At 41.7% G+C, this 19,961-nt stretch overlaps 1 protein-coding gene across 4 annotated transcripts in view; it reads right to left on the bottom strand.

Moving 5' to 3' along the window:
• Positions 1-17,654, bottom strand: part of CSRNP3 (cysteine and serine rich nuclear protein 3) — a 110,496-nt gene extending 92,842 nt beyond the window's left edge. For 2 of the 4 annotated variants that reach the window (XR_011324315.1, XM_069781282.1), the window contains exon 1: positions 17,523-17,654. Coding sequence is in view for 2 of the 4 variants with exons in the window: in XM_069781282.1 (XP_069637383.1) it covers positions 17,523-17,649 (127 nt within the window). In the remaining 2 variants the exon portion in view is untranslated. Of the gene's footprint in view, positions 1-376; positions 993-17,522 lie in introns of those variants that run through there. The other 2 variants (XM_069781285.1, XM_069781284.1) reach the window with 2 other exon arrangements.
• Positions 17,655-19,961: the final 2,307 nt, after the last annotated feature.

Raw genomic sequence — 19,961 nt, 5'->3', positions numbered from 1 at the left:
AAACATTTTTAGATCTTCAAGCACTATTTTCCTGCTGGTAGCATACACTGTATTTTCAACAGCGAGTATTTCCGTCACACAAAAGACCTCTCTTCCTACAGCTTACTGAACACTTCAGCATCAATGAGATGCAATGCCTATACTGTCACATGAGAAAGTTGTCAGCATCAGATAGCACGCCTATGATTTCACTATCTATGGATCTCACATCGGTTGAAACCTCCTAGGCAGGAGAAATAACAACCTGAAAAGCTGCTTCAAAGTCATTAATGAGGAACAAACAAGATGCTTGCACATGCATTTTTTTTATACCCAAGAAAGGTTGTGGCAAGGATCAAGAATAGCTATTCAGAACAGGAATTTTTTTCACCCTTACCTGTGAATCGGGTTTCTGTGTTTCAGCTCCGTCAGCACAGACTGAAAGGTTTACTCCTCCTTTTTCCATCCATCAGACAGCAGTCATCCAATAACTGAAGTCATCCTGGCATCCTCTGGAACATGCTCTCTCCCTTATTTCCCACTCCCCACCCCCATCTGCATGCTAGCAAAATGGTAAAACAGCAAGAAAACAAAACAAAAAAGCACATCTCAAAAACAGCTTTAATGAGCTACTTTGCAATCAGTGAGGACACTCTGTGCTGGAAGGTAATGACAAAATTTAAAGACAGAAAAAAATAAGTCTCTCTATTAATAACCTTCAGCTCCACTAGTGAATAGCAATTCTCCCTTTCAGCTCCTTTTTGTAAGGAAAAAAACAAGCAAACAGCTGTAGGAACACAGTTACTGCCTGTATACATTCTTTGAGACTGACTCAGCCATCCAGATCTTCAGTGAAGAGTGCTGCTGTGTATTTAGGAAATTTTCTGATTATCAAAATAACAGTGGTGCTTTTATACAAAGCAAGAATCTGAAAGCTCAATGCAAATTAGAGTACTTTAGAGATGGATGCCAGTAATTTCCTACCAAACATTTTCCTTCTGATTGAGGCAGTATTTATAAAATACCTGAAAGACAATAATTACTAGATACTTTTTCTTGAAGTTCTACCTATATAAAGCTCTACCTGTATAATTGGTGCATGTGCATTTATTTTTGCTGTATTTATAATACAGTTGCCAAAATCCAATGTGCTTTGTGAACTTTGTCCACTCAAAACCTTCTACCTAAATAAGAACTCAAATGCAAAAAATGACTGGGTGAACAATTTTCAATTCCTGTGCCTCAAATATATTATTAAGTTTACTTGTAGCCTCTTAAATCTAGTTGAAAAAAAAATGTTTTCCAAGATCAGGTGATTTTTATTTTCTATATATGCATATAAATCAGGTATCAGTTCAGCTGAAGACAACAGCATCAGATTCATTTTATGACAGTTTAATTAAAATTAAAATAAAAATCAAGAATGAGTCTTCAGTCTTCAGTACAAAGCATCTGTACTCCAGGATTTCCCCTTGAAAGGAAAATGTTAAGCAGCAGAAGCTGACAAATACCTTTATGTTTACAAATTTTGATCTTCAGCTATGGCTTTCCAATAAAATTAACAGTGAATTCCTTTAAATAAGAGCATCTATCCTCTTCACTGAATTATTGATCTTTAACCACAGCAAGACTATACCAATTAGCGTACTTTCACTATAAAGTAATAGCTGTTTTAACTTCTGAAAAAAATTAGCTGTCAGTCTTATCATAACAAACTGCCAGTGGATCCCATGCATAACGTTAAGACAGAATCTGAATAAGTAGGTGTCTTTCTAACCAAATTACCTCAGTTTTATATTAAACTTCTTCCTAGATGCCTAGAAAAATGGAAATCCATTCCTGCAAGCATTAAAAAACTAAAATTACTATTAGGTTTCAAATCCAGACAATCCATACAATTTTCTTTAGGGGGAAGGAACTGTGGGGAGCACTGAGGAAAACCTCAACAGACATTTTGCTGTGATAAGCAACTGCCTGGAAAACATCTTCAACTTTGTTTTTTCTTTTTTATCTGCAGAAAGAAATTTGGAGTTGAGCACCAAGGCTTCACCTCTCAACCAGCCTGCCTGCTGAGAGAAATGCACAGACATACAGAATTTAGTGCCATACCTGCATTTAATAAAAATCTTTTCAATACAGATGCAAGGTGCAGCACTGTTCCAGCCCTGAAGCACTATTAGAGTAACTAATCACAGAGAAACGGACAGTACAAACAAGTAAATCAGAACGCCCTGCAAAATCTACTATGAAAAAAGGAGGTTATTAACAACAAAAAAACCCAACACCTCTAAAATAGTCCCCAAATGAAGCAACACTAATACAGACAGTGTTTCCAAAATAAAACACAAATAGCCTTGCTACAAAAAATTATTAAGTAGGCTGATGTTTCCCCCGCACTTTCCAAGCGGCGCGCACACAAGCCTCCCCAGCAGAGTGGTGTCTGTGCAGTCTCCGTAACCTAGGCTCGCCAGTTTCTTCAGAATTCTACGTAACACCAGACGGTCCTTGTGAAATTTGCACATCAAAAAATAAGTCATTTACTTGGTAAATGCGTTTTAAATATATGAAATTCACTTCTGCTAGTCGGTCAAGAGGCTGAGGACACTGCCCTGTGAAGGGTGGGGGTTTGGCTGCCCGGGCACCAGGCCAACTTCCCGAGGGCACAGCCGGCGGCGTTCAAAGAGCGAGGGAGCCGCAGCCCCGCGGCGGGCCTGCCCGCCCTTCGCCAGGACACCGCTTTTCAATTCAGCCTCTTGCCCTCGACCCCTGCCCGAGCTGGGCCACCGCTCTGCTGCAGCTATGCCTGCACCTGCCCAGGCACCCGCTTGACCCAGACCCCGAGAGGCTGACGGCAGACCTACCTGCCCGCCTGCCTCAGGCTGATCTCAGACCTGCCTCTCCGCTGCAGACCGGACCGAACCGAACCGGACCGCCGGGCTCCTGACTGGGCCTGGCGGCCATCCCGCGGCCTGACCCGCTCCGTCCGGTTGGGCCACCTTCAGCTTCTGGCTCACCTGCCCTTTCCGAGCCGCCTGCGCCCCCAGCCGCTCCCCGGCACGGCGCCCGAACCCGGCTGTCCCTTTCCAGCGGCAGCACCTGCGAAGCCTTAACAATGCTTTCCGGCTCCAAAGTGCTATTATTGGACTAATTCATCACATACACGCAGAGATGGAGAAAGGGAAATTGGGTCCTTCTGAATCCGGGTTTGTACCTCATCCCTGCTGTGACTCAGGTGATAGTGGGTGTGCTTATATTCTTTTGGCTACTCCAGCTTTTTTTTTTTTTTTTTAAACTTCTCTATACTTAATACTCCTTACAACATACATTTTAATTTTTTTCTCCAGAGCAATTACATTGGACGAAAGGAAGGCTTCATCTGGAAGCAGATTCCTTCGACGACTTTTTTCACTTCTCCTTTCCCTCATTATGTCTGTTACTACTAAAATATTTGCTTCCATTTTCTCTGACTCTACAAAGAATGAAGCTTCTTTTGGCAATCCCTTTATGAAAGGATAATATGCTACAGGATCACCTCCTCCCTGAAAAAAGGTTCAGAGAAAAAATTCAGAGAAAATGACACCTCAGTAATCCACTCTGCCTTACCATATAATGGTACTGACTGAGTAAATTAAAAGAATGTAAGCACGCTGAAATCAGAAACAACAAGGCCGCCTGCATCCTTTGACTAAATCTATATAGCTATGCCATCAGGGCTGAAGGCAGCTCCTGACTTGGTTTGGTTCATTACAAACCGTTCATGGATCCTGGTTCAGGCTTCACTTGCAGTTCACAGTTCTCTGTAACATCCAGGCTTACCAGTCAAGATTTTTACTTCCCACTCGAGTTAATCATAAACTATGGTGAACACAAAGTTGAAAGGTGCTGCACAGACCCATGGGAGACAACCAAAATGACATTCATATAGTGCAAGTTATTTATGATGATGATTAAACCATACACACTTCCACACTCAGGGATGCTGGAAAAAAACAAATAAAACCTGTGTTTATCTTAACACTTTAGACAACCATGAGTGTAAAGATGAATTGACACACCCTAGTAAATAATTAGAACCTCAAACAAATCTCTTATTTTATAACATACACTGCTAAAACTAAACATGATCCTTCCCACAATATCTGCTTTCAGCCTCTTCCTTCAGCAGAGCTAATTGTTCCAACTCCCTTCTCTTGGTAGACTCTATCAGTAGTCCAGTTACCTTTCTCTTTACACCTTATGCTTTTTTTTTTTTAAACAAAAAATATTTGCAGCTGTTCTATTTTATCAGATTATTTTCCTTTATTCTATGCAGTATCTGGTCCATCCTCCTTCAGTGCACATAAAAGTTTCCTTCCTAGAATCATAAAGGATTCTACGTAAAGACAGAGGAGTTAAAATTCTTTAAAGCTATATCAACACTAAAAACTGTTTGCAACCATGTTCGATACCAAAGAGGATCCTTGATTTGTTAAGTTCTGCATCCAGTTTTCTGTTAGTGGCCTTTACTTCACATTTTTTTTAAAAAAAAAAAAAAAGGTATATAGTGAGGTGGGGATGAGAGCTCATCAGTAACTGTAGTCCCCTATGGTTCATATGTACATTCACTTCAAGACTAGACCACTTTTTCTTTCTGCAATCTAGTATAGGATGTGCTAATTTCCCGCCCACTGTCATGTTTAGGATACTGAGTAGCACCTTCTGCACCATTTTAGTTTCTTCTGAAATGCAAGTCTTCGCTAGTAGGAGAAGGAAAGGGAAACGATGGCCAGGGCAAAAGGTACTTGTAGATTTACATATCTCAAAGAACTCTGCAATAACATCTCTCTTGATCTCCACTTGATACTCCACACGGGCACTCATACAGTGCATGACTCCCAGCTGCTATCCTCAGGTTACGTAACTTTGTGATAGTCGATCACGTAGTCCTTCATTAGAAATCAATTACTGTAGATCTCTTCTGTCAAGTGTGAGATCAGCCCTAACATACTGCTTAATGAAGACATAGATAGAACTTGATATTTAGAGAAAGCTACAGGCAGACATCTAAGACTGCTACCAGTTTGTTCACCAGGCTACTGACTGCAAGGTCAGGCATTTGCTTAAGAAAAATAGCAGCTACTGTCTGGCTCAGGAGCAAAAGAGCTATCACCTCACCTATTAATGCTGGAAGAGGTCAGACCTCCTACAGCATAATTGTTCTCCTGAAAGATTGTTACTAGGACTTCAGAACAAATTTCTCACACGTGGTCTAGAAATAGTGATCTTACTCACTATTCCACTAGGAAGATCCTAGGAAGGTATGTCATGTTCCACACATTAGATCTACTAGATCTCCTGAACTGAGAGAGACATTCTAACACCTTGTTTCTCAGCATCCATGTTTGTGGAAAGATCCTTGAACAGAGAGGGACCAAGCATGTAAGCAGCAACAAAACTATCTGAATTTCCCAGCCACTGCCAATTCCATGCAGCAACTCAGCATCCAGTGTCATTAAGAAATGTACCAGCATGGTCCCCAAGCAGAGTAAACACTGATGGAGTAAAAAGAAGAAAGTGACAAACGAACTATGTATGACCTACTGGTACGCACTCAGGGCTGCCGCCTGGAAAAATCCTGTGTAGTTAAAAAAACTAGAATCCACTGATGTTTGATTATGAAATCCAGGCCAAGGTTTCCTTAATTTGAAGCTGCTGCCATTACAAGGAAATTACTTATGATTTATGTCTGAAAACAAATGGAGAACTGAGATTGCTTTCTCACAAATGGTGGACAGATGCCATCATCTACCAGCCTTAGAAATCTCTGAAGACTCGTAGGATTCCAGTAGTCTGGGGTTTAAATAGTGAGAAGCTATCAAATAGGACGTGCATGAAACAGTTTCCATGGGCCTCTGAAAAAAAACAAACTCCGCAGTCAGAAATAGCAACGTATTAAAATGACAAAGCCATACAACAAGCTACATTGGCTTCAATGCCCTACTGACTGCATTTAATGAAGCCTGAAGGGGTGACTGTTGGGGTTGGAGAAGCTGGATAATTATGGGCAATGCACAGTGAAAACACATCACCCTATAGTTTAAAAATCAAAACTGCTTCAGGAAAGAAGAATAGGATTACTTTACCACAGCATTCATACATTTTTACTCTTTAATAGAACCTAGAAGACTCTGCCATCTCTGAAGCAGCTATGCTGAACAGTGTTTGTTCCAGTTCAGAACAGTAACAAACCAAGCCCTTCTTATATGGCACACGAGGATGCTAGAAAATGACCATACTGACCAGTGGATCCGACACTTAAATACAATACATTTTACTTTAGAAGGAATTATCTATCAAGGAGCTGTAAAAACTATTCTAAGGTGGGGTGGGAAGACTACACTGCTTGTGCAGCTGAAGGCCAAAAGCAGAGTGCATTAGTTCCTTAAGAGAAGCAGTACTGCAGCACCTCTGTTATAATAGGGGGTTTTACCCCTGATAAATAAAAGCAAGCAAAATCAAAACAAATTCTCCTCTCCTCTTAAAAAAAAAAAATAGAGCTTGTGTTTAAAAAAAACAAAAACAAACAAAAACAAAAAAACAAAAAACCCACACACAAACAAACACACACACCCCTTCCCCCCCAAAACCCCAGCCAGAAACCTCCATGAAAATAGTGCCAGGTTGGAACAAATCTCAGGGCGAAATTGAGAACCATTTTCAAGGCAGACTAATTTTCACCTCTTCGAAATGCAAGTTACATAAATTTCAACTGTCTCAGACTCCCACCCACTTACCAACATCCATTTATATTCCTTCAATCAGTTCAAGAGTACAGTCATCTGCCTTCAGTGAAATCAAGTGGTATAATAAATGACACAAAAGAGAGAAAAGGTAAGCAAGAACTTCTGCACAAGAGTATACATGGATTTCCATTAATTCATCTGTGACTATCTTATAAAGCAGCTTTCTAGCATGGAATTTATTTCCAATTTTGCTTATTTCATACCAACAACTAAGTCCGCTAAGTTCTTCCCAAAATCAGGAATCGACTTCTCAGAACTAAGTAACAGTACAGAAGCCTAAAACATCAGACTTTAAAAACAAGTTTCTTTCAAACCATAACCTAGACTTCATGACTGAAATGCAAAATTAAGCAAACCTGAACAAATTTACTATCCCAGTTTTTATTAGCTGTAAAAAAAATTTTTTGGTTTTCAGCCATATCTGCTCCAGTGAGGAACATAATGCTGGCACAGCACAGTAAGAAAAAATGAGGTACCACCCCTTTTGGAAGGAACACAGACTGGCAGCTAGGTCAGGGAGGAATACCACTTTTCACTGCTATGACAGGCACCTTATGAGATTTTTACTTAGTCACCACAACTGAGTACCTGAAAGATTAATAAGGGTTCTTTTTCTTTCTGCTTATTTTGCAGGTTAGATGATTTTCTTCTTTTATTTATATTCCTTCTTCCTCTACTAATGCACTGACTTGATGAAACCTTTAAGCTGATTTTGAGTCAATCCAGTTCTGACCTAGCTGGCAATTATGCCTACAGATGCCTGGGGAAAAAAAAAAAAAAAAAATGCTTCCACATGTCCCCGGTTGCGGGGAGATTTTAATTCTTTTATTACTTCCATAAATACCAAAGACCATACATGGAACATATAAGAACTATTTTCCCCCTCCTCTCTCTTTTAGGACCATGAATAAGGGATTTTATTGATGAAGAAACTACATCATCAGTCTTTAATACCTGTACTTCTGTCACGCGATCAAAGTTCCTATTCAAAAGCAAGCATAGTTTGCATGGACTGCTCATGGTAATTGATTCCCACAGATGTTGTTACTGAACCTGCATTTAGAGAAAATGCTTGAAATTTGATTTGAGAGATCATACATGCATGTGTGTGTATTTCATGAACTTCCAAGTACATCTGAATAACAAACAGGTATCAAATATTTTTCCTTTTTTGACAGTCTTTAGTAGTTCTTTCAGAAATCTTCATTCCAGAGAGTACTACAACATAATAAAAAGTCCAAAAACACAAACGTGTGAAGCCGAATATTCTGAGCCTAAGCAGCTATACTGCAGTTAGTTACAAACATCTAATTCAGACAGGAAAGGTGGAAAAACATTAAGAATTATCACCTTCAGTGCAGCAGTAGGCCTGCAAGAAAAAGCTTAGCAGAATCATGAACTTCAAAGGAACCATACCAACAGAATGTCACGGTTAGCAATGAAAAGCAGAACAGTAGAAAACAAGCACCAGGAATTATTTTAAACTAAGTTCTCAAGGCATGTCAAACAAGGGAAGATAAAAATTTTGTCACTGGGCAGAGATATCTCTTTTCAGACACATCAACTTCTGAAGAGAGGTCCTGGGAAGAAGCCCAAAGTTGTCATTAAAAACAAAAATCAGCATTTCCTCATACATAAATTGTTAAGCCTTAGTTAGGAACAATTCTTAAGACAGTGACAGAATCTGCTTTATTTTTCATCATTGTGAATAGGTAGTAATTCTGGCGATGTTAATGATCAACGGAAGCTGGAGAATGGGCTTTCATTCAATGTTCAGAGAGACAGCCTCAGACGCAATGAGAAGTCACTCAAGCTCTCCTTTATTTAGAACTTGTTGCATGTGTTTATATTCAGTATGTCTGTGAAAGGGAGAGGTGTATGTCAGGCAACGGTCTATTTTAATCTCTACAGTCTTCCTACTTTATCTCTTATGGACCTTCTTATACAAGCTCGATCAGAATTTGTCTTAAAATCTGGCCAGGCAGGTAGCTGTGTCCCATGATGAGAGATGTAGTGCTTAAATGTCATTGCACGATGTAACCAGAAGGACACCAGTGTGCAAGAAATATGCCTTTGTCTGATGATCAGACAGTAACTGTCCAACAGCTAAGTGGTACAAAAACGGCACCAAAGATGGTCCTCTTACACAGTTACAATAATAGGGAAAATACCGAACGTCAGCCATCAGCCAACCACATCAGTACTTCTGCTATATACCAAATATGCAGCAATATACTGTTAAGCATCGAGTCAAAAAATGTGTATTTGTAACCAAACTAACTTCTCTTGTCTATTAGCACGAGTATTAACACTTTCCTTAGAGTGCCAGGGAACAGTGCTAAAAAAGGTCTCACTTGTAAATAGATTAGATAGAAAAGGGTAACGTGTAAATGTTTTTACCATTCACTAAGTGCTATGGATTAAAATGTAATAGGAAAAGTTCAGTACAGACTGGAAGATACAGGAGAGCCATTTAAAATATTTGCATTTATCAAGTGAATAACTATTTCTGCTATTTTAACCTACTAATGTACAGTTCTCACCAAATACTTTCAAATACAAGACAGAAAAAAAACATTTTGCAACAATTTAAAATTCTAGATGAATGCTGATCACTCTCTGCAGATAGAAAAGATACATTTCCTAATCACCTATCACTAAAACTAGGCTAAATATTATGAATTTAAATCTGCTTAACAATAAAAAAAAAAAATCTAATACTGAGATGCAAGTAATACAAGATATTCTAAAAAACATGATATTTCATTCTAGTGACATGATCAGGCAAGAGAACAAGATTTTCTTGCAGAAAACCAGCAATTTTAGCTATATTCACGGGGTTTTCCTCCACTTCAACTGACATTTACAGACTTGATCTTCTACATCCCTTAAGGAAAACAATACTCTTGCAAATAATTAAGTTAATGTGTTTGTGTTACAGATAACGAATCACTATGAAAACTGTAATTTTTCCTCATCTTAAAAGGAATTTTAGTAACACCCAGAATCACCAGCAGTATCACTTGTTTGATCAGTAATATACCAGATATTGACAAGAAAGCTAGATAATGATCAACACAGTGGCTATTCTAAGTCTTTACCTGTATGAAGCAAAAACGTGTTGGATGTTTTTAATCGGCATTTTTATCAGACTGCTCCTAAACCCAAGACTGAATTAATTATTTTTAATCATTAGTTATTCTTAAATTTAATCCACACTGCATTCTGGAGACAAAAGTAGGGATTTTCTTTAAAATCCCTGCTTATAAGGGAGGTACCACAATCATCAAAGAACTTCTCAGCGACAACATCAGTTCAGTGTGATCACGCACTGACACCTAGTGAATACTTGCAGTTAAGAAACCCCGTTGCTTATCTTCTCATTGCCCATGCAGGACAAACGTTACCAATATGTTTATGCTGACAAGACGTTTCACATACAGACTATGTTTCCCTTCTTCTAATTAGAGAGACATTAGGATGTGCAGTATTTCTTGTACACAAGCATGAGAACACACATACAGCATGCAGTATCTCACCTGCTCAGAAAAAGTGTATGTCCCTGTAAATGAGTCACACTACCTCGTTTTAGTTTTCATCCATAACAACAGCCTAGTGACCAGTGCACAGTGTGTCAATGAGACCAACCAGACAAACAAGTTCTCAGAGACTGAGATGTATTTTGCAAACCTCCATCTCCACTCAGGGAGTCAGCTGGCTCTACACACAGCACATTTGTTTTGTTTCCATTATGTAGCAGATGGTGATGGACATGATCTGAAAAGCCCTTAAACGTGAACGGCACATGCTGAGGAACAGTGGAGACGGCAACCAGAGGATTTATAGCTGAGAACAATCTGGGGTCAGCAATTATGTCATCGCATTGTCACTCTTCCTAATGCGTCTCAACAGAGATGCAGAAGCTAGCTGTTTGACCTATTCATCCAGCTTCATGCAGAATCACCAGCCCCACATCCTCTCCATATACAATGGAAAACATCTGACATTGCAACTCACAACTCTTATTCTTTAATTGCATTTAAGGGATCCCTTCTCCTAAACTAGCACATTGCTCAAGCATAAAGCCCAAGGTAGCAACTGTCTTTTCTCTTGATTTCTCAGGGAGCACTGAACAAATTATCCAGTGAAAAACTGCACTGCCTAGTATTACAAGCAAAGACAGAAAAAAACAAGTATCAAAATAAACCTTTGAGCTCTTACAAACGGGTTGAGGTTGTGTTGGGAGGCAGGGGAGGAGGTGGTATACAATACACTGCCAGATGCTATCAACTGCCATAAATCTTTACAGACCCATGTTCAAAATTCTAGTTTTCACGCCTCAATTTTCTTGAATTCCCAAACATAAGGATGCTCCAGAATCACATACAGCATTCTGAATGATACACTACTGCAGGCTATAAGCTTTTTTTCAACATTAGCACTGAACTGACTTGAAAGTTGTTCTTCATGAGAACAGTGACACAGAGGTCTAAACTACATGCACCTACCATGTTCAATCCATCTCCTGGAAGACCACAGCAGGGGCAGGAGGGGAGTGGAAAGAAAAAATAAAAATTAAGTCATCTCAGAACTTCTAGCTTTACTTAAAAAATCTGATCTGCATCCAGGGTATTCATGCCTGGGTATGGGTGTTAAACTCAGTTTCTCTCTCATGTATGTGTAACTAACTTTGTCACAGCTATCATATACACAGGTGATAGCACTAGTGAAAAACCTTTTACAAACGGGTATTTGGATGAAGTTATCACCTAAATACTAGGTTGCTCTACTCCTGTACAATACTTCTCCAGCAGAACTGCATGTCTGTGGATGAGTAGCTTCAGTTGCAGAGATCAATGTGGTGGTTTTTCATTTTCATGATTCCATAATAATCCTACCATATGTCTGGTGATGGTGGCAGGGAGAGACAGAGCTCTCCCAGTCCAAACCACATGAAGGCCACTGGCAGCAGACTTTACTTTCCAAAGTTGTTTTTAACGTATCTCTAAATTGCCTTTCAGATGTCATGAAGGTATCTTCCTTAGATGTACTATTCAGAGGCTTTTACAACATAAATAGTAATTGCCTAGTTTACCTATACTGTTTGTTTCAGTAACGACATCATTCCCATTTCCTTTTTTACTAGTTACCAAAAAACAAAAACAAAAACAACCACAACAACAACAACAACAAAATCCCCACACCCCCACCCAAACTAAACCAGCAGGGGTGTGGAGGGAACTCAAATCTGAATTGGCTTCTTTTTTTGGAACGAGTGCTCAAAAATAAAAACAACACCACAGAAAACCTGTCTAATTTAGAAAAAAATGACCCATGCCCTAGGCATAGTTACTCTATCAAGGCTTCTCCTATAACTACTTGGTTCAGGATACATCCCATACCACCCATATTAATCTGAGAAGCTGAAGGATAGACACACACACAAAACCACACAAGATTATTGCCACTGTTAACAAATTTTAGTTTGTGAATCAGGTAAGATATTTTGAGATTCTTTTGTTAAAATGTGTTAAGTCCATTTAAAAATTATTTTATGCATCTTGGAAACATGTCCAAGCCAAAGTAAACATCAGCAGAAGCCATGCAAATCCTGAGCAACTTTAACTCTCATTACTTTTTATATGCATATACAATGTTCACAAATACATACACATACAAATTTATATGCATATACAATGGCCTCCTGTTTGTCAAGACTCCACCAGGAAGATGACACGTTTTCCATGCTATCACTACAGTAAGCCTTTACAAATTTTCCACCACCTCCTATACTAAGTCAAAAACTAGAACAGATAACTGTATTCTAGTCAAATAGGAATTCACATTTATGTGTAATCTTATGGGTAAAACACAGATTATTAAGGGGAGGGATGGGAGGGGGGACAGCAGGGTGCCTGATCAGCTTTCATAGATCAGAATTTCTTCTGCAATAAAGAAAACTTATACCCTCTCAAACCATATACAGTATTCTGCTTTGCAGATCAAAAATCCTTGTTGCCATGGGAACTGCAAAAAAAGCCAGTCATGACATAGCAAGGCTATAACAGAAACGTGTCTGCTTGGAAATTACCAGTAGTCCAGGGTTTTGTATCAAAAATGCTTGGGTATTTTCAACCTGAAACCAAAACACTTCCTCTAATCTTACTTCCAAACTCTCCATCCACAAACATTTTGCAAATTTTCACTAAAACCTGCTCATATACATACATTGTTTAAACAAAACAAGGTAAGCAAATTAGTGTTTAAGATGTACTGTATACAATGCAAGAATACCAACTTGTATATATGTCCTTTCCAGATACACTTGGTACCAAGTGTGCACTGATGATTTACATTGCTCAGTCCCTCTACACATAGGACAATAAACATCTTTCCAAAAAAAGAAAAAAAACCTAAAGCACTCGAAAGGACACAAAAAGAGAATGTTGCATAAGACAGACTGTAAAAAGCAAGATTTATAATGCAATGGTTTAAAACAGTATTTCAAGGTTAGTTATACGTGCAATTTGCCCTTTCTATCTGTGTTCTCACCAGGTAACAAAAACTAACATTTGATTACTGAAATAGAATATCATGCCTTTTGAGAAGACTGTTGGCACTTCAAAGCAAAGTGGAAAACCAGTGTCAAACCTAGAGTCATGCAATTCCCACCTGAACACAAACAGTTCCCAGAAGTGTGAATAAAAATACCCAAACACACTGATCAAAGGATCCATATAACAACATGGAATTCATACTATCAAACACACCCTTTTCAGCACCCCGTTATAATCTTATAGAAGTGCTAGATTTATTTTCCTGTCAAATATGTATATTATATAAAAAGTCTTGAGAACACCACATGAAAAGTACTGCATAAAATGCTGTTGAAATGTTGTGACCTCTAGGCCATATGCTGATTTGTAACACAGCAAGGAAGTTGGGAAGAACCCTGGAGAAAACAGTTTTGCAGACCAGTATTGGCAAAAATTGCTTTTGCGCATCAAAGCAGTCTCAATATACATTTGAAATACATTTTTCATTTAACATTATAGCTACTTAAGTATCAGATTATGACAAACTACTTTAAAAAGAAACCTTGGAAACCAAGTACAAGTCTTATCTGCAGAGTGATTCATGGTTCCAGATGGCTCTGCAAAACCATTAATTAGGAAATTCATTCTTTCTTATCTATTCTTAAATACATACTTTTTTATCTGTTCTAACAACACTTGCTTATCAGACAGCACATAATACAGAATGTAGTACCACTGAAACCAATTAGTTTTGATTAACTCTTCATTTCATCCCCCTCCCCAGAGAGCAGATTAGGGCAGCTACCTACAATTTAGCCGTGCCCACTCTCCTTTTTGACCTAGCCTGCATACCCTGGCACAGAACTGCACAGGTCTTGTGAAATGCTCGGACAAATCATCAAATAACTGAGGATATTCAGAGTAATGGAAGGCACTTCCAAAGGAAAGTGTAGTCACCTGGGAAATGCAACAGGCTTTTTTTTTTTTTTTAACCTGTCAAAGCCATACAGTAAACAGGATGATGGTGTTGGGGGGGGGGGGGGGGTGTGATACCTGCATCTTTATTATGGCTTACAAAAATGGCAAATGTCACAAGAAGTCAAGCAAATTACAACAATGTGTGCAATACTTTTAAAGGTAAAATTTTATATTCAGAATAGTGTGGCATTATTCATTTGACAAGTTTTTAGAATTAGCAAATACAAGTATCTTTTCCTCAGAGGTGACTGGTGAGGAAAAAGGGCTGTGGAGTAAAAAAGTAACTAATATAATACAACAAGGTATACTACAAATAGTAAAAAAATGCAGGAAAATATTTAATCTTCTAGATCATTTTACCTGCATATATCAGTCCTTCACTTAACACTGCATCTATTTGATGAGTCATTATTTCAGTAATACAGATGCTCTGCGTTTCCCAGATTCATACAAATGTTAGGCAGACATCTTTGCTGCCAGGGACATCCAACTCTCCTGGTCCTCTGGCTCACCGTTTCTCTAAATTAGTCACCATTAAGCACCTGTAGAAGGGTCCCCTATTTACATTTAGCTATTTAGAAAAGAAACCAAACCACAGTTCAGCCCCATTCACACACCACCACCCCCCCCCCCACTCTGAACAAACAGATTGATGTGTAACATCTGTCTGTAGTTAAAGCGAGCTTCTACTTCTACTGCTGTTCCATCAGTGTGACAAATACCAAACCAGGCTGTATTCTGATCTGTAGCCTCTCTATGAAGCCATTTGTTTCCAAAGTACAACAATTTACAATAGTGGATGTGTGTTGTAACAACACAATTACAACCTCCTGCAGTTGCTTATTGCTTATCCCCCCCAGCCATTGCTATGCAATCACAAAGGCAGGAAATAATTTTAAATTGTCATTAGAACAACCTGACAGAATCCAAAATCTGAGCAGTAAGGCACAAGACACATAACAATAAATTCACAGTAAGGTAACATTGCACCCTGCAAACACTTCTTAGTCTATTATGCAAGTAGAGGGTCCCCACAGAGTGAAGAAGCCAGCCTACTTCAAGTGCTTTATATTCTAGAAATCTGAGACTACCTAACTCAAAATTACAAATAGATTTCTCTAGGTTCAACCAAACTTACACAACATAGTGCAGAAAGTTCTGTGTATTTCATGATAAAATCTAGATAGATCTAAAGAGCTCCATCTCAGATACCTAAGAACATTTTAAAATAAAGGATGCTTGGTCACAAAGATAAATAGAAACTATCTCTCCGAGTTCTCTGGTTTTCCTGCTCTTTATTGCATTCTCTATCTTAAACCAATGATAGACGAGATTTTTAGTGACTTGCCCTCAACTAGTGAGGTATGTTGCTGGGCTAGCCTGAACTATGCTTCATACAACAAACACAAAAATAACGTAAAACAAAAACCACAGATAAGAACAGGCATACAGAAAGGGCAGACCTCTCCTTACAGTCAATTTTTAAAAGCAGCGTTTTAGAGATTACTATAGCTTGCTTTCCTCTACCAAGACTAAACAGCACAGAAGTCATCCTGGAGTCACTCTAGCATCTGTGCCCTGCTGTCTTTATTTACTTTACCACTTCCCAGAGTAAATATATTAAAATTTACAAACTTCTTAGAGCTTTATTTTTTCCACACATACTATGTAAAGAATCCATTCTCTAGTTTGCACACTGATGAAACAAAGGTGACAAACGTGGATGTGCAATCATTTGTGGTGGACTTTAGTTAACAAATCTTCCCCCAGTAAAACACATCCTCACTCAGAACACTGCAAGATCAGGTAGGTACAATTCACCAGTATGAGTAAAAGAACACAGGAAACTGTGCATGCCTCTCATCCTGAAGCAACCTGTTTATTCTTTAGCTCTACTAGTCTTCATCAGCCACTGCCCCTGCCCAACAGTTTGTCTTTCCTGCCTACTTAGACCAGAAGGTGTTTCAGGCAAAGAAAGAACTGGTGGTACACATCGCTCCAGAGCTTGCTGCGCTAAGCAGATTTATAACATAGTTTCTCACACAGGACTAGCAGAGTCTTGCAGCAGCACAGGATTTATCCAGAACCACAGAGTACACGGAAACCCCATGAAACACTTTGCATCTATTCCGCTACCCCAGCGGACAGCTGTGGCCACGCTGGCCATCACCAGCCGCCCTCACACCGTCTCCGCCAGCACCTGCGCGGCGAGGCGGGCAGGCTGGGACACGCTCCTGCAGGCCAGCCCTCCCGTTCCCCAGTCTGGCCCAGACCCACCTCCACCAAGGTGCTCTGAGCCGCTGGGCACAGCTGGGAGCCAAGGTGCTGGGGCACCTGCGGTGCCTGGGGGCAGCTGAAACCTGTGGAGCCCTAAAGGGGTGCCACAGGCCACCTCACCCCACCCCCGTACGCCTCAGGTCTCAGAAACGCCAGGAAGGGCAGACAGTTTTATAGGCGAGGATCCAGTAAATCTCCGATTTGCAGACAACTGCTCTGTCGGGGCAACTTACAAACCCGCGTACTAGTGGAGTTCGCTCTCCGCCTCACTAAGAAACGCCCCAGCTCCTGGGCTAACAACGGGTGCATCTCTGCTCCGCAGCCTCCTCGGCGGTCAGGAACGCCCAACGCGTTGACGGGTCCTCGCCTGAAAAACCGGCCTTCCAGCTAGTCCTGCCACCGCCTAGGTTAATCGGTCCTGCGCCGGCAGCGGCGAGTAACACGCGAGTAACGGGAACGCCTGCCCCGCCGCCCTCCGTCGCCGGCGGAGAGCCCTGCGAGCGGCGCTTCCCGCGCTCCGGGGCTGGGTCACGCCGAGCGGCTCCCCGAAGCCGCCGCCTCCCCCGCGCCGCCCTCACCTGCCGCCGCCGGGCCGGGGCCGCCGCTCGCCACCTCCCCGGGGCCGCCCGCACCAGCCGTTAGACTGGGGCCGCCGCGCGCCACCTCCGCCAGCCGTTGGGCCGGGGCCGCCGCCGGGCCGGGGCCGCCGCTCGCCACCTCCCCGGGGCCGCCCGCACCAGCCGTTAGACTGGGGCCGCCGCGCGCCACCTCCGCCAGCCGTTGGGCCGGGGCCGCCGCGCGCCCTCCGCGGGCCGCCCGCAGCCGTGCCGCGCGGCCCCCGCCTCCCGCCAGCAGCTCGCCGGCTCCCCCTCGAAATCGGCGCGCGCGCACACACACACCCGCGGCCGGCGGCACACGCCGCGCCCTCACCGCCCGCCCGGCGGTCCGCCTTTCCCCCCGCTCCCCTCACCTGTCCCCGGCGGCTGCGGACGCGGGCGGGTCCCGAGGCGCCCGATGGCCGCCGGTGCTCGCAGCGGGCGCGCGCTCGCTACCTGCCCGCCCTGGAGACGGCCCCCCCCCCCCCCCCGCCGCTCCATGCCGCGCCGCGCTCCGCCCCGCCGCGCCGCGCCGCGCCTGCCGTCCGAGCGGACGATGCGGCGGCGCCGGCCGAGGCGCACCGCGCGGAGCGGCCGGGGAGCGGCGCTCTGCCCCAACCCGGCGGGGCCGGCCAGCCCGCTCCGCAGCAGCCGTCCCGGCAGGCCCCGGGGAAGAGGCCAGCGGCCACCGCCCGGCCTGCGCCGCCCGCCTCAGCGGCGGGGGGCTCCGGAGGCCCGGGGTGGCGGAGCGCTCGCTGCGGCTTCGCAAAGAGCAGCAGCGAGGGACAGGCCAGCAGGGCCGCTCGAGCGGTCGTTTCTCGCGTACCTCAGTCCGGCCCCCCTCGCCGCAGAGGGCGGCAGGGAGCGGGGGTCCTTCCGTAACCCAGCGGGTAAAATGCAGGAGATGGCTGTGGTGAATAAACCTGCGCGTCATTGGTTTTCAGTGTGTTAGCAGGCGTTTTCAGTAGATCTGCAGATACGTTAAAAACGAGGGGGGGAGAACCCAAACAAAAACATGCCTGCTTGTCAGTTTTGAGGTACTTAATTATTTTTTTTACCTGTCCTAGGCTGCTGTTAAGTATAAATCCCTGCAAGAAGCATACTGATTATTTTCTGAGTGGTCCAATTCATACAAATGCATTCTCTGCCTGTGCATTTTCTTCGATACCTTTCCCTCCACAACACTAACCGGCCAGCCATAACTTCGGTCCTTAACTTACAAAATTTCAGATTCTCTCAACTCTTTGTATCTTAGACCCTACCCTGACAACTGTTTTTTCATAGGCAGAGGTAAAAAATCCGATTGCAACACTGCGGTCTAAATGCTTGCTACATTAGTATAGCAACACTCATTTTTGGAGTAAACAATCTCAACGGAGCATTGGTGGTTGAAAACTGTGGAGAGAAGAGATGAAGGACACCATCCTACTGCTCCATTTAGAAGCATTTCTGCTGGGGTCCACACCCAAAGCTGAGACTTTTGCATCACATACATGATTGGGTACGTCTGGTTTTCCTGAGGGTCTACAGAGATCTGTGTCTGCACACCTATGATGATTATTGGAGTTTCTGCATGTTTTCCTTAGCTTTTAATTTGTTCAGTGTATCCCATCTTCAAGGCATTACTTTACAACAGAGAAAATTTCTTTTTAGAAATAGCACTCAAATGTGATTGCTACCCAAAAATTTGGCTCTCTTGCTTTCAGAGTTGCAAATGCTGTTTTATTCAGAACCAGCTGTAGCATGTTTTACAGGATCAGAGATGACTTTGCAACAATATAAATGAAATACCATTTTAATGCATTGAGAAGATAGTCATATGTCATAGTCGGAAGAAAGCCTAATGACAATTTCTTGTCCCCCATTTTTTCATTAAACTGTTTTGTGTCTCAAAGTATAGGAAGCCCTGCTAGGGGAAAAAGAAATACTTTGATACCAGGCTTTTTTCCAACATACTTCCAAACATTGCATGAGGGATTCTGTAAAGTGGTGATTAGGTAATTTTCATTACAAGAGTGACACAATAAATACTTATTTATATTATTTGCCCCCAAATTCAAAATTCTTCTCAGTTCCACTGCCACCACTCTTGCAATGCCTGTTCTCCACCTACCTCCCGTATTCTGCTATCAGTCAGCCCTTCCACAGGCACCTACGCATCACTTGATGTGTACGCCAGCTCCCTGATAGTGAAAAATACTGTCTGTAAATTCACCATAGAAGTTTAAAATTATAGTATTTTTCACATTGTAATTGCATTCAGCACCCTTAGACTAAAAAAAAACCCTACGAATTTAATGCTTTACTAAAACTTTCAGCAGTTTCTGACTTCCATCCCTCATGTCCTAAAAGCAAAATAATAACTTATAAATATTTTACAAATTATGTAGTAAACAACGTTTTTCTTAAAACACAAAGATAATGCTTCACTTCAAATGTAAAATATCATTGAAATTATACATACTGGTTTGCAGCCTTGATAGCTAGACAATTTCTTTAACATCTTTTTTTCTAGTTGTCTCAGAATACCTGACATGAAAAAGTGGGCGTCATGTACACATAATCATTATCCTAATAAAGAATAGTTTTAAATAGTATTTATAACCTGAAGAGTGTAAGTAAGTGCAAATCATATGAAAGATCTTTCTGAAAGTGTAGGGCTTCAGTATTTTACTTTTCAGAAATCTATTATTATAATGAGTTTTAATCACTACTCCTTATTTCTATCACTTTATAAATTCATATTTTATTTTCATAGCACCTCTTGATAGCCAATAGTTTCTAGTGGTGAAAAAAAAGACAGAACAATTAAA

The sequence above is a fragment of the Haliaeetus albicilla genome, chromosome 4, assembly GCF_947461875.1.
Source record: "Haliaeetus albicilla chromosome 4, bHalAlb1.1, whole genome shotgun sequence".
NCBI lineage: Eukaryota > Metazoa > Chordata > Aves > Accipitriformes > Accipitridae > Haliaeetus > Haliaeetus albicilla.
Note: the sequence above shows the minus strand (reverse complement) of the source record. Positions and strands in the feature narration are given on the sequence as shown.